This window comes from Mizuhopecten yessoensis, unplaced genomic scaffold (genome assembly GCF_002113885.1).
Source record: "Mizuhopecten yessoensis strain PY_sf001 unplaced genomic scaffold, ASM211388v2 scaffold9963, whole genome shotgun sequence".
Lineage (NCBI taxonomy): Eukaryota > Metazoa > Mollusca > Bivalvia > Pectinida > Pectinidae > Mizuhopecten > Mizuhopecten yessoensis.
The window spans coordinates 651,567-667,072 of NW_018408310.1; the positions used below are offsets into that span (position 1 = coordinate 651,567).

The 15,506-nt window shown below is 37.1% G+C and overlaps 1 protein-coding gene across 18 annotated transcripts in view; it reads left to right on the plus strand.

Annotated features, from left to right (window-relative positions):
• The window catches only part of LOC110459072 (protein phosphatase 1 regulatory subunit 12C-like), a 103,886-nt gene that overhangs the window by 12,031 nt on the left and 76,349 nt on the right, over positions 1-15,506 (plus strand). For all 18 annotated transcript variants that reach the window (XM_021511128.1, XM_021511125.1, XM_021511129.1 and 15 more), the window contains exons 2-3: positions 1,244-1,374; positions 8,976-9,094. In XM_021511128.1, coding sequence (XP_021366803.1) covers positions 1,244-1,374; positions 8,976-9,094 — 250 coding nt within the window. The remainder of the gene's footprint in view (positions 1-1,243; positions 1,375-8,975; positions 9,095-15,506) is intronic.

The following is a 15,506-nucleotide window of genomic DNA, read 5'->3' on the forward strand; positions in this document are numbered from 1 at the left end:
TATGATGTTGAATTGCACTCATTGATCTACCAGTTATGTTGAATGATTTCTCTTTCAATATCAATTACTCACAAATACTTCATATATTTCAATCATACAAACAACTGCTCATTCAATGTGTGACGGTCGTATTATATACCGCTTGCGGTAACCTTGTTTATATCTGTATGTCCTTTGATATTTTGATTACATAGCAATGCTTAGCATTATGCAATACATGTATTAAATCATCAAGTATATTTCTAAATAGATTTCCTGTTAAAGTACTGGGTTACATGCATATTAAATCTCAAAAAGCATATAGAACGTTAACACATACCTGATTAACATTTTCCTTTTAAATATTGTTGAGGTCTTTCAACAAACCTCCAAGATCCACTGCTGGCAGCATTTCATCAATACTGTACATCTTGGAATTGTGCGATCTGTTAAGAAATTTATTACATTTTGAAATCTTGTCATTACCATCTATTGTGATTTTTTGTACCGGTTAGTGTATTCCTCAATGGTCTATAGGGTTCAGTGGAGTTGATACTGTCTCACTGACTATATATAGCTGCTGTGCAACCTGCTTGTATACAACATGCCTAAATGTGCCACCATCTACTTGTTCATTGTTCAGTCATATTTGCAATGCAAGTATAGGGGCCATAGGAAATCGAAATTTCTCATAGCTTTTCACAAGAATAAAACTTTTGGAGGAAATTTAAAGAATTTATTGAAATTGTTTAAAAACTGTCAAACAAGAATATCAGTAGTGTTGTATTTTGCAGCCACTATGCTGAAATTGTTGCCAAAGTTGAATGCACTGTTTGTTTACATTCTCCTTTGGTTTATACACAGTACCTGCAATCCTGGCAACTATTTTGGTATAGTACTATAGCTTAAAGTACAACACTATTATGTAATCACAAGATGGCCAAAACTATGATTAAAAGAGAGAGTTATCAGATTCTTCGTAACTAATATACTATTTTGGATTTGTACTTAACTAAGAAGTATTCTCAATTTTTCCACTTTATGTCTATACTGTATCACTATTAGCTATATTCATCGAGGTATAGAGCAAACGCCATACTTCTAGTCTAGGTTCTGTGAGTTCCGTTTTCCCTTGCTTAGATACCAAGTATGCAGGGCGATTACTTTTACTATTAGCTATTTGTGCTTTTATAATAGTTAAACAAAATATTTCAATATATATCTTGATTGTATGCACCATATCAATTGCTTATTCTCTTAACAGGCATGCATCGACGACAATCTGGACATGGTAGAGTTCCTGGTCGAGCATTCTGCAGACGTAGATGTGTGCGACAACGAAGGTTGGACGCCACTTCACGCCACAGCGTCATGTGGCTTCACAGAAATAGCCAGGTATGTAAATCACTGCGGAATTATGTTGTCTAAACGAAATAACCATATGTAACAAGTCATAGGGCTTCACAGAAATAGCCAGGTATGTAAAACACTGCGGAATTATGTGGTCTGAACGAAAAAACCATATGTAACAAGTCATAGGGCTTCACAGAATATCTAGAAAAAATAATCTAAATTTGTCAATTGTGATCAAGTCACTCAGTTTCAATTGATATTTAATTTGTTTGCAAATATGTCAATAAATATTTAGCAAATGATTGAATAAAAGAAATCTGACAACATTACTTGTGACAACCAACAACCTCTCTGAGGCATCAAAATGCTTATTTGTTTGGAGACATTGTAGGCATTCTATTGTTTTAATGCTGTCCGTTACTAATGGTCAGTAGTACAGCCTTGATGACATTGTAGGCATTCTATTGTTTTAATACTGTCCGTTACTGATGGTCAGTAGTACAGCCTTGTAGACGTTGTAGGCATTCTATTGTTTTAATACTGTCCGTTACTAATGGTCAGCAGTACAGCCTCAGAGACATTGTAGGCATTCTATTGTTTTAATACTGTCCGTTACTAATGGTCAGTAGTACAGCCTTGTAGACGTTGTAGGCATTCTATTGTTTTAATACTGTCCATTACTGATGGTCAGTAGTACAGCCTTGATGACATTGTAGGCATTCTATTGTTTTCATACTGCCCATTACTGATGGTCAGTAGTACAGCCTTGTAGACGTTGTAGGCATTCTATTGTTTTAATACTGTCCGTTACTAATGGTCAGTAGTACAGCCTTGTAGACATTTTAGGCATTCTGTTGTTTTAATACTGCCCGTTACTGATGGTCAGCAGTACAGCCTTGTAGACATTGTAGGCATTCTATTGTTTTGATACTGTCCGTTACTAATGGTCAGTAGGACAGCCTTGTAGACATTGTAGGCATTCTATTGTTTTAATGCTGTCCGTTACTAATGGTCAGTAGTACAGCCTTGATGACATTGTAGGCACTCTATTGTTTTAATACTGTCCGTTACTAATGGACAGTAGTACAGCCTTGTAGACATGGTAGGCATTCTATTGTTTTGATACTGTCCGTTGTTAATGGTCAGCAGTACAGCCTCAGAGGCATTGAAGGCATTCTCTTGTTTTAATACTGCCCGTTACTGATGGTCAGCAGTACAGCCTTGTAGACATTTTAGGCATTCTGTTGTTTCAATACTGCCCGTTACTGATGGTCAGTAGTACAGCTTTGTAGACGTTGTAGGTATTCTATTGTTTTAATACTGTCCGGTACTATGGTCTGTAGTACAGCCTCAGAGACATTGTAGGCATTCTATTGTTTTGATACTGTCCGTTATTAATGGTCAGCAGTACAGCCTCAGAGACGTTGTAGGCATTCTATTGTTTTAATGCTGTCCGTTACTAATGGTCAGTAGGACAGCCTTGTAGACATTGTAGGCATTCTATTGTTTTAATGCTGTCCGTTACTAATGGTCAGTAGTACAGCCTTGATGACATTGTAGGCATTCTATTGTTTTGATACTGTCCGTTGTTAATGGTCAGCAGTACAGCCTCAGAGGCATTGAAGGCATTCTCTTGTTTTAATACTGCCCGTTACTGATGGTCAGCAGTACAGCCATGTAGACATTGTAGGCATTCTATTGTTTTAATACTGTCGTTACTAATGGTCAGTAGTACAGCCTCAGAGACATTGTAGGCATTCTATTGGTTTAATACTGCCCGTTACTAATGGTCAGTAGTACAGCCTTGTAGACATTGTAGGCATTCTATTGTTTTGATACTGTCCGTTATTAATGGTCAGCAGTACAGCCTCAGAGACATTGTAGGCATTCTATTGCTTTGATACTGTCCGTTACTATGGTCCGTAGAACAGCCGCAGAGACATGGTAGGCATTCTATTGTTTTAGTAGGGTCCGTTACTATGGTCAGTAGTACAGCCTCATAGACATTGTAGGCATTCTATTGTTTTAATACTGTCTGTTACTAATGGTTAGCAGTACAGCCTTGTAGACGTTGTAGGCATTCTATTGTTTTGATACTGTCCGTTACTAATGGTCAGTAGTACAGCCTCAGAGACATTGTAGGCATTCTATTGTTTTAATACTGCCCGTTACTAATGGCCAGTAGTACAGCCAGTCACAGATGGACCTACTTATAAAGTGACTTGGTATGTGAGATTAGTGTAAACATTGTAACACATATTGTGTACTTGCACACATGCCAGCCTCCATGATGAGATTATACATACCACGACCTCTGTCTCATCAGATACTATTACAAACAACAGTATTTCGGAATGTTTTGGTCTTATGAGATAAAATATATTTTGAAAGTTGGAACAGTTTTTCTCTGGTTGTACTTTTTATTTCTCATTCACCAAATATTGCACTGACATGAGCTTTCGCCAGTGTCCAGGATTATTTTCTCCATATTGATATAAATGATGTGTCATACACCAGGTTTGTAAGCAGTGCTTTTTAGCACCCCTTCATACAATCTAATGTTGGTCATGTAATTAAGTTGGAGTTTGATTTTCAGTCCTGTACGTTCATTATAAATAATTCATGTTACCTTGCAAGTATATATGCTTCCATGCTAATGTTTTATCAGGGTTTCAGACACCTTGTCCAGGTATCTATATAGAAATCATATATAATGCAGTACTATGTGTTCTGACCACACGTAACTTAACACTGGGAACTAACCCAGGGGTGTATCCCAACCTTCATTATGAGACCTCTGTGGTTTAGATCTAATGGTATCGTGGCCCTATAGTACAGTAGTGAGTGAGTAGTACAGGGGGACTACTGTAAACAAATATCTCATTTCATCACCTGAGATTGATATAGAAGATGTTCTTCTACACAGGAAAACGTATTGATACATTCAGCTACATCTGACTTGTCTGTTCGTAAGAAATAAAGCCAGAAAATCTACCGATTTAAATATATATATCAAATTATATGATGTTTTATCTACAGGCATTGTGTTAAGATGTAGGTCAAGTTTGAAATTGAATATTTGTGTCAATATTTGACCCATTTATATAGGGTCCTTAGTATGCTTTGAAGTTGTGGTCACAGGAGGTTATAACAGGGAAGGTAGATAACAAAGGTACTGTAGACAGGGGGAAATAGAATCCAACATACAATCTGAAGATCGTAGTTTTTTGGGGGGTTGTTAGGTTTATGTATACTTGCAAGCTTTAAAAAGTTTGATCGACAACCACATTCTGATTATTCAACAAAGTTCCATGGTACATAAACAGTTCCTGGTTTCTGATTGTAAGATTTTTTTTTTTTTATAGATAGTACTATGGTTATTGTATAAATTGGGAAGATTTCACATTCAGATCTAGTGTCCATTAGACTTGAAGGTTACATATATACATTCCACAGTTCATTCTGCCTGACCCTTGTACAACAAGACTCCTGCGGTGTGATTATATATCAGGCTAAACTAAATATCTGTTGTTTTCATTTTACATGTCTTAAAAAATCTGATGGATACCTGTAGGAAGAGAACAAATTTAACAATTTCAAGTTATTTTACAAAAGTTTAATAGAGATAACATTAAAAATTTGAACAGGCTGGTTTAGGGTCAAATCTGTCCCCTCAAATACTGGCAGGATATAGTCGGTGGATTAGCTGTAGCTGGATTAACTCATTCACCCCTGAAGACACATTTGTACTCTTTTAATTCAAAGGTTGGAATAGTTCATTACGAAATGTAAGGGATGAATGAGTTCAGGAACCTCCACTTTCTAGGCATAATGTCTTACTAAACATTATGCTAGTGACCAGGTTGACTGACCACAACCCAGCATCAATATAACACATACTTGGATTTCACCTGTCTATAGGCAGGTACCTGTTACTTCAGTGAGCAGAGTAAACAAGGAGGGGACAGATGTCTCTTCAATCATATCTTTACATTTGGCGAGTACTTATTGTAGTGTAGGTTGTAAGAACACACCTATAGAGGTTAGAAGAAATGGTGCGGTGACCAAGCCCCATGCATTGTAAATTAAACTAGGTCATGTAGAACCTGAAACAGGGAAATAGGTTGTGTTTTTAAACAGATAATTGCATTGTGAATGGGGAAAATAGATGATAAATATAGAACTAGCTATTTTTCTACATATTTCAATATTGTCATTATTCTAAACAGTACGTGTTATTTAACAATTTTCGGTGCAAATCAAATTTGGTTGTTTTTAACATGACGAGGTACTATAGTCTGGGGTCCATATAGCTTCTGTATGTGTATCCTTACACTTACATATGTAAGTCATGGGCCCAGTTTTCCAACTGGTACAAGTGTGAGACCAATGAGTAGACTACCACACATTCATCTGGATGAGTCCACTATGGTCTATACATGAAAGGGTAACGAAATTCTATTGTATCCTTTGAGCACTGTAGTAGTCTGATGGAACTGTTTTACACATTTTAAATGTAAAATAACCAAGTGCGTTAAAAGGACATAGTCAATGTGCTTTGAACTGTTTCTACAGATTATGCTGCCACCTTTTGTACAGTAACATTTGGCGATATAAAATAGGGTGGCCACAATAAATTTGTGAGCAGGGTTATACCTTATGGCATTATTACAGATTGTAGCACAATATCAAATTTTATTCTAATATTTTTGCAATACATTAGCAAACTATAAATACATGTTAGAATTTAATCACAAGATTTATTAAAAGAAACCTGTACTTCTCATTAGTTGTGAGTTTCGTTACACCTATTAAGTCTTTTAGGCTTTTGTTACTGGTAGTCATATCAAGTGTTCAGTTACATTGTTTGTCAGTATTTTAACAATGTGACAACCTCTATGCATGGTAGCTCATGAGGTTGTAAAAGTGTTCACAAATTATTGGCATTATAAGGAGGTTTTACTTTATATAAGTTATTGGCATTATAAGGAGGTTTTACTTTATATAAATTATTTGCATTATAAGGAGGTTTTACTTTATATAACTTATTTGCATTATAAGGAGGTTTTACTTTATATAAATGAGGGGTATTATATTGAGGTGTCACTTTATATAAAAGAGGGGTATTATATTGCACTTTATATAAATGAGGGGTATTATATTGAAATTTTACTTATATAAATTAGAGACTTTATCAGGAAATTTTACTGTGTGTAAATGAAGGGCATTATAATGAGGTGTCACTTTATACAAAAAGAAGGAAATTCTAACCATGTTTTGCTGTATATTATATGTATGTATGTAGCTCTCATTTTGTGAAAGGTTGTATACAGTGATGAGGGCATGCAGAATTTTTATGGACTTAGTGACTTATAGAAATGTGATCGAAAAGTGACAACAGGAAATGGCTATTTTTATAAAGTATGTAATCCCATACACTGGATATATTGGGGTCGTTCAAGTAAAATATGATAGAAAGTTTGGACATTTCTGGTGCATTGTGATTCAGAAAATGAACTGGTACGTACTGGTACATACATGTATGGTGAGAGTGTATATGCATAAAACCTTGTTCAAAAATATCTTTGTGTTGAACAACAATAGAGTGTCCCATCTTGTTGACATATTAGATATTAACTAAAACAGCAGACTCTTAGTGCATTGAGTGGAACATTTATAGGCATGTAAATTCTCTTTGAAGTAATTTTTTGTTTTCATAATTTTTCCCATTCAAGTTAGTTGTAGATTTAAGGCAGCCCTAGTATATGGAGGTTATGTAGGGTGATGTATTTATACTGACAGACTTGTAAATTTGTACAGGATCTTGTTCATTTAATCAACTACATCTTTAAAATCGATGTCATTTGGAAGAATTTTTTATCATTCATTCATAACCAAACACCTTCTCACTTGTCCAATATAATGACATAAACCTGCTACTCTTTAATTAAAGCACTCGCATACATTTGAAAAACCCCTCCTAACACCCTATCCTTTCACTCCCTCCCTTTACCTCGCACACCTTTTCTTTCACTTAACTGAAACACTGGTAAGCTTTCACTTTACCCCCTGTGCCCCCATTCTCTTTCACTGAGGCAAATCACTGGTAAACTTTCCCTCTACCCCTGTGCCCCCATTCTCTTTAACTCATTTACCCCTAAAGACACATTTGAACTCTTCCAATTCAGAGGTTGGAATAGTTCATTATGAAAGTTCAGGGGTGAATGAGTTAACTCGCAAACTGGTAAGGTTTATTTCTACCCCCTTGTGCCCCCCCTTCTTTTTCATTTAATTAACATACCAACAAACTCTTTCCACCCACTTCACAACCTTACTTTCTCTCACTACACTCTACATTCAGGTACAAGCCCTTTTCCTTACGAAACTCCACACACAGGTACAAGACTCTTTCCTTACTCTGCTCTCACACACAGGTAGGACCCCTCTGCTATTTATTATCCCCTTGTACCCCATTCACTCCTCTCCGATACTGTTGAGACCCCACCCTTCCACCGTTCAGTTTGGTTTCAAACTCCAATCCTGATTGCCTATAACAGAGGTATATGTATATTGTGGAGTAAGAATCGGTGAACCTTGGCATATTAGCAGTGTCTGACAGTATACAGAGATTGCACACTTTCTCTGATACAGCCTTCACTGGATAATATATAGTTGTTAGGTCTATTGATAAAAACGCTGTACAGAATCCTGGCATGTTAGTGCAGGGCAACAACTGGCTCTGTCAGCTACGGAGCCATGCTAGTATTGTATTGATAAGGAAGAAATGGCATGTGTAAGTATATGTATAAGCCTAGAAAAAAAAAAGTTTGGTTAAAAATAGTATGTTATGTTTCTGAGACTGAAGTCACCTAATAATGTAATTGATTACAGATGATGACCTTTGAACTATTGAGATGATGGCCTTTGACCTTTGTGACTATAGTAGATAATTTAACTTAAGCTCTGGTTAGACAATTGTCAGAATGATGTGACCAGGTTTGATGGCATTGTGTCCAATTTATGACATTTCCTTGAAATGTCACTTTCAAGTGGCCGTTGAGTCGTCCCATCACCTGAACACCATATGACCCTATAAGGATGTTACGAGGATATAACACTGTAAACAACCAAACAGACTTTAACCTGTGCACTCTTAAATTTACTGTCCAGATGCCTGTTCATATTTGTTAAAGAACACCACATCCTGTTTCTTGAAAAAAAGAAATTATTTTCCCTTGAAATCAGTTTTGCTATGTTGTGGTACTGATCTAGTTCACCGTTTATTATCCAATGGTATGATGTTGTTGAAGTCATTACCCTTCAGATTGTTTTTTAGCATAAGGCTTATGGAAGACACAAAGTGTATTATTGTCACTTTTTAACTTTTAATCAACTCAATGTCAATCATCACAAATTGTTGGGCTTTAATGTTCTGACCTTTTTTTCGGTTGCAAATAGTTGATTGAAAAGGACTGTCGGTGAGATGTTAAATCAGTATGTAAACAAATGAAAACACTTCCAATTAACAAAAGTAAGTTTTCAGAAAATTCTTGTTCCATTATTGCAGTTTAAAAAATGGTAAAACCTCCTCTTTGGTCCATACCTTTGATACACATTAAATGTCCTTAATCTTTCTCCTGTAGGTACCTGTTACGGATTGGTGCCAATGTGGCGGCCGTCAACAACGACGGGGACCTACCTTTCGACATTTGTGAAGATGGAGAAATGGAAGCACTCCTACAAGAGGAGATGGACAGACAAGGTATTTTGTGGTCACACAAGGGGTAGATTTCGCCTCTGACCCAGGCGTTTGATATTTGGTGTCGGCCAGTTTATTTCTTGAGGAAGAAAGCCCAGAGGGTTGTAAATTAGGACAGGGATGTGAAGATTTCAAACAGCAATACAAGCAAGATGTCTCCACTATAGCCTTCATTACTCAATAGTTTATATTGTTATCTGAATCAGTTGATTTGTCCAATTTGATTATCATTTTGAAGCAAAAAATTATAAACCAACACTTGGTAAAGATTAAAATGGACCTTTATGAAGTTGACAATATGTTGAAATTTTTATTGTGAAGGCCAGGTTGGTCATTTCTGATCAGGAATTGACTCAAATAAGCACAGCCATGAAGGTTAAGAAAAAGTTGAAAATGTCTCGCTCAATTAGACCAAAGTGACTATCTTGAATTTCAAATCAGCCCTATGTAATGTCAAAATCATTTGTAATTTTGTTTGTTAAAGTTGTCTTGATGAATTGAAGATTTGCAAAGGTAAAGAAAGGCCTTTTAGACTTCATTCTTTTTCCCTAATTAAACCCAGCCACTACAAAACATAATTAATATTTTAGGTTAATTTACAATATTTTGCATAAATATATATATTTGTGCGAAATAAACAGTTATTACTAGATCAGCTTAGTTGCTACAAAGCATTGCTTTGTTATTCAACAAAGACAAATACTTTTGTAATAACTTGTCAAAATAACCATTAAAATTAAAGCTTATGCATATGGCATATATTCAAAACTTCTATAGATTATTTAGATAAAAATCTGGATACAATTTAGCCATTAAAATAGTATCCTGTTAAATTGAGTATAAACTAAATCATTGGTATCGGTGAATATTTTTGCTCAGTTTTACTGCCAAATACAGGATATTTCCCCTAGCTAAAAAGGGCCTTATTTTCCCAAAATGACCCGAATCTGAGGAAGATATTCTCAAATTCAATACAATTAATGCTATATTTTCCCAATTTATAAAGGAACAGGCTGTTGTAAAATTTAGGTAACAAAAACACTGGGTATCATATGTTTAGGTTCAGCAATATTCACCTGAATTAAAAATATTTTTATTGCATATTGGATCTGATTTATTTGCCTTATCATTGCTAATTTGCATAGTTGATTAGGTGATAGCTGTCATTGTAGTACATTTTGTTATAATTAACACTTATCAATAGAGTAACTGAGAGATGGAATAGAGATACTTGTTAAGTTATCACTGATGTCATCTTCATACAGGACACAGATCTTGGGACATAGGAAGATATTACTTAGATTAACTCATTCACCCCTGAAGACACAATTGAACCCTTCCAATTCAGAGGTTGGAATAGTTCATTATGAAATTTCAGGGGTGAATGAGTCAATAGGTGTTCCATTGACTTGGTTGGTGTGTGCCCCAATATGTCGGTATAGATGGCTTAATCCTAATAGGACTCAAATGACCTCTGATATCCAATATTTACAGTCAATAGAATGGATAGCTTGTACAAATTTATAAAATTCATATCTCAAAATGTTTCCCTAATTGAGAAAGTAAAATATGTTAATAAATCTTTTTGGTTCTCTCTTTGATAACTTTTTACACTGATATTCGTAGCAGAGCGAAAATTTCTGGAGAAACATGCAGTTTTTGTCTTAACAAGGATTTAAATTGTCATGTTGTCTATGCTTTGTGGAACGGAGGCCTAGATGGTGAAAAAAGGAAATAAGAACAGAAGGCTTTGACGAGTGCTATGTTAGAGTACAACTGATCTTGACAGATTAAAGATAGAGTTGATATAAATAACAAAAAAGGTCAGATAGTCTGTTAGACCTCATTTAACTCAGACGTCCCTGTAATTTTGTACTGTAGTGCTCTTCAGGTATATTTGTTTACCCTGGGGTCAAAAAGGGGATCAGTAAAAATAGTCATACAGACAGAGATATGGATCCATTCAGAAAATTAAATAAATGCAGAGAGAGTTATCATAGAAAATACTGAAAATGTCTGGATCTTTGTTTTTTTAGTTTGATAAAAAAAAAAAAATATATTGCAATTGGTAGAGTGGGCTTCTTTTTAGAGGTCAGAGCATTTTCTCATACTGATGAAGCTAAGCCTGACAGTTTATGGCAGAATTAGAACATTTCATATGAAATGTTCTATGCGTAAATATTATAAGATAAAAGGCGTAGGCGATGATATGAGTGTGAGACTGTCCAAGATGAACACTCGGTCAGCTTTGCATGGTCAGTCTAAGGATATAGGTGGACATTAAAGTGTCATAGGCCTTGTGAAGAGACAGGTCAACCGAGTACTACTGACCCTGTATGAGAGGACAGGATGTGGCAGAATTATAACATACAAGCTGTCCACTTTGTGGGTTTATAATTATGTATGGACCTCTGAAGTACTGGGCAGTCCTTGTTTGGGTGTTAATGAACAGGGTGTTCTGTGAACGCCATAGACACAGCCCTGTAAGGCAGGGTGAACCTGATCATTATGCTTTGACCATGTGTCCTTTAATTTAACAGTAAAGGTTGGATGATTGGGGGTAGGGGGGAGGGCAGTATGCCAAGATTATTTCTTTCGTAGTTTTCCCAATAATTTCATGGAATGATATTTTCTCCATGTTACAGATAATAGGAAAGATTATCTGCAGCTACCGTGTGTACATATAAAGCAATTTAGTTTTATCAGACTCCTGCAGTTTTGTTCCTGAGACAGTTTTGCATGAATTAAGTTGTAATGAACACCATCAATAGATTTCTAATAAACCCTACCAGAAAAGCAACAAATTCGCAATTTGATTATTTTACATATTATTTCAGGCCACAAATACAGTGAAAACAAAACATTTGCAAAATATATATGTTATTGTAATGTGTTTCAACACAACATATTTTTAATATACAATTTCAACAAAAAAAAGAGCTTTCCTGATTTCAATATTTGTTACTCAAAATAATGAGCCAGTAGTGTATGCCTACAGTGGACCAATACAAAGACTGGATTTGTCATTGTAACCTGTGTCAACCCTATCTCGTTTAAAACCCCAGTAGTATGGCCACACTTGTAAGGTTTGTAGAGGTTCATTCACAACTTGTCTGAACAGGTCAGAGGTCAATTCATTCTTATACACCAACCAATCAATACAAAAGGTTTATACTAGAGAAACACTTGAACCTACTTACCATTCCTTCGGTGGAACATAGATCTAGATTGACAAGGGGACCTGTATTGGGTATTAATGGTATGGCTCTAGAGAGATCATAGGACCGATCTGGTGTTATTGGTACAGAGATATATCTATCTGGTGTTGTGGGTACAGATCTATATCTATCTGGTGTTGTAGGTAGAGATATTAATGATATGGCTCTAGAGAGACCAGAGGACCTATCTGGTATTGTGGGTACAGAGATATTAATGGTATGGTTCGAGAGAGACCAGAGGACCTATCTGGTGTTGTGGGAACAGAGATATTAATGGTATGGCTCTAGAGAGGTTGTTGGTACATAGATATTAATGGTATGGCTCTAGAGGGACCAGGGGACCTATCTGGTGTTTTGAGTACAGATATATTAATGGTATGGCTCTAGAGAGACCAGAGGTCCTATCTGGTATTGTGGGTACAGAGATATTAATGGTATGGTTCTAGAGAGACCAGAGGACCTATCTGGTGTTGTGGGTACAGAGATAGTACAGAGATATTAATGGTATGGCTCTTGAGAGACCAGAGGACCTATCTGGTGTTGTTGGTACATATATTTTAATGGTATGGCTCTAGAGAGACCAAAGGGCCTATCTGGTATTGTGGGTACAGAGATATTAATGGTATGGTTCGAGAGAGACCAGAGGACCTATCTGGTGTTGTGGGAACAGAGATATTAATGGTATGGCTCTAGAGAGATTAGGGGACCTATCTGGTGTTGTGGGTACAGAGATAGTACAGAGATATTAATGGTATGGCTCTTGAGAGACCAGAGGACCTATCTGGTGTTGTTGGTACATAGATATTAATGGTATGGCTCTAGAGGGACCAGGGGACCTATCTGGTGTTTTGAGTACAGATATATTAATGGTATGGCTCTAGAGAGTCCAGAGGACCTATCTGGTATTGTGGGTACAGAGATACCAGGGGACCTATCTGGTGTTTTGAGTACAGATATATTAATGGTATGTCTCTAGAGAGACCAGAGGACCTATCTGGTATTGTGGGTACAGAGATATTAATGGTATGGCTCAAGAGAGATTAGGGGACCTATCTGGTGTTGTGGGTACAGAGATATTAATGGTATGGCTCTAGAGTGACCAGGGGACCTATCTGGTGTTTTGAGTACAGATATATTAATGGTATGGCTCTAGAGAGACCAGAGGACCTATCTGGTATTGTGGGTACAGAGATACCAGGGGACCTATCTGGTGTTTTGAGGACAGATATATTAATGGTATGGCTCTAGAGTGACCAGAGAACCTATCTGGGGTTGTGGGTACAGAGATATTAATGGTATGGTTCTAGAGAGACCAGAGGTCCTATCTGGTATTGTGGGTACAGAGATATTAATTGTATGGCTCTAGAGTGACCAGGGGACCTATCTAGTGTTGTGGGTACAGAGATATTAATGGTATGGCTCTAGAGAGACCAGAGGACTTATCTGGTGTTGTAGGTATAGAGATATTAATGGTATGGCTCTAGAGTGACCAGAGAACCTATCTGGTGTTGTGGGTACAGAGATATTAATGGTATGGCTCTAGAGTGACCAGAGAACCTATCTGGGGTTGTGGGTACAGAGATATTAATGGTATGGCTCTAGAGAGACCAGGGGACCTATCTGGTGTTGTTGGTACAGAGATATTAATGGTATGGCTCTATAGAGACCAAAGGGCCTATCTGGTGTTGTGGGTACAGAGATATTAATGGTATGGCTCTAGAGGGACCAGAGAACCTATCTGGTGTTGTGGGTACAGAGATATTAATGGTATGGCTCTAGAGAGACCAGAGGACCTATCTGGTGTTGTGGGTACATAGATATTAATGGTATGGCTCTAGAGAGACTAGAGGACCTATCTGGTGTTGTTGGTACAGAGATATTAATGGTATGGCTCTAGAGAGACCAAAGGGCCTATCTGGTGTTGTGGGTACAGAGATATTAATGGTATGGCTCTATAGAGACCAAAGGGCCTATCTGGTGTTGTTGGTACATATATTTTAATGGTATGGCTCTAGAGAGACCAGAGGACATATCTGGTATTGTGGGTACAGAGATTTTAATGGTATGGCTTTAGAGAGACCAGAGGACCTATCTGGTGTTGTTGGTACATATATTTTAATGGTATGGCTCTAGAGAGACCAGAGGACATATCTGGTGTTGTGGATACAGAGATTTTAATGGTATGGCTTTACTAGAGAGACCAAAGGGCCTATCTGGTGTTGTTGGTACATATATTTGAATGGTATGGCTCTAGAGAGACCAAAGGGCCTATCTGGTGTTGTTGGTACATATATTTGAATGGTATGGCTCTAGAGAGACCAAAGGGCCTATCTGGTGTTGTTGGTACATATATTTTAATGGTATGGCTCTAGAGAGACCAGAGGACCTATCTGGTATTGTGAGTACAGAGATATTAATGGTAAGGCTCTAGAGAGATTAGAGGACCTATCTGGTGTTGTAGGTACAGAGATATTAATGGTATGGCTCTAGAGAGACCAGAGGTCCTATCTGGTATTGTGGGTACAGAGATATTAATGGTATGCCTCTAGAGAGACCAGAGGACCTATCTGGTATTGTGGGTACATAGATATTAATGGTATGGCTCTAGAGAGACCACAGGACCTATCTGGTGTTGTTGGTACATATATATTAATGGTATGGCTCTAGAGTGACCAGTGGACCTATCTGGTGTTTTGAGTACAGATATATTAATGGTATGGCTCTAGAGAGACCAGAGGACCTATCTGATATTAATGGTATGGCTCTAGAGTGACCAGTGGACCTATCTGGTGTTTTGAGTACAGATATATTAATGGTATGGCTCTAGAGAGACCACAGGACCTATCTGGTGTTGTTGGTACATATATATTAATGGTATGGCTCTAGAGAGACCCGAGGTCCTATCTGGTGTTGTGGGTACAGAGATATTAATGGTATGGTTCGAGAGAGACCAGAGGACCTATCTGGTGTTGTTGGTACATATATATTAATGGTATGGCTCTAGAGAGACCCGAGGTCCTATCTGGTGTTGTGGGTACAGAGATATTAATCGTATGGCTCTAGAGAGACCAGAGGACCTATCTGATATTAATGGTATGGCTCTAGAGTGACCAGTGGACCTATCTGGTGTTTTGAGTACAGATATATTAATGGTATGGCTCTAGAGAGACCACAGGACCTATCTGGTGTTGTTGGTA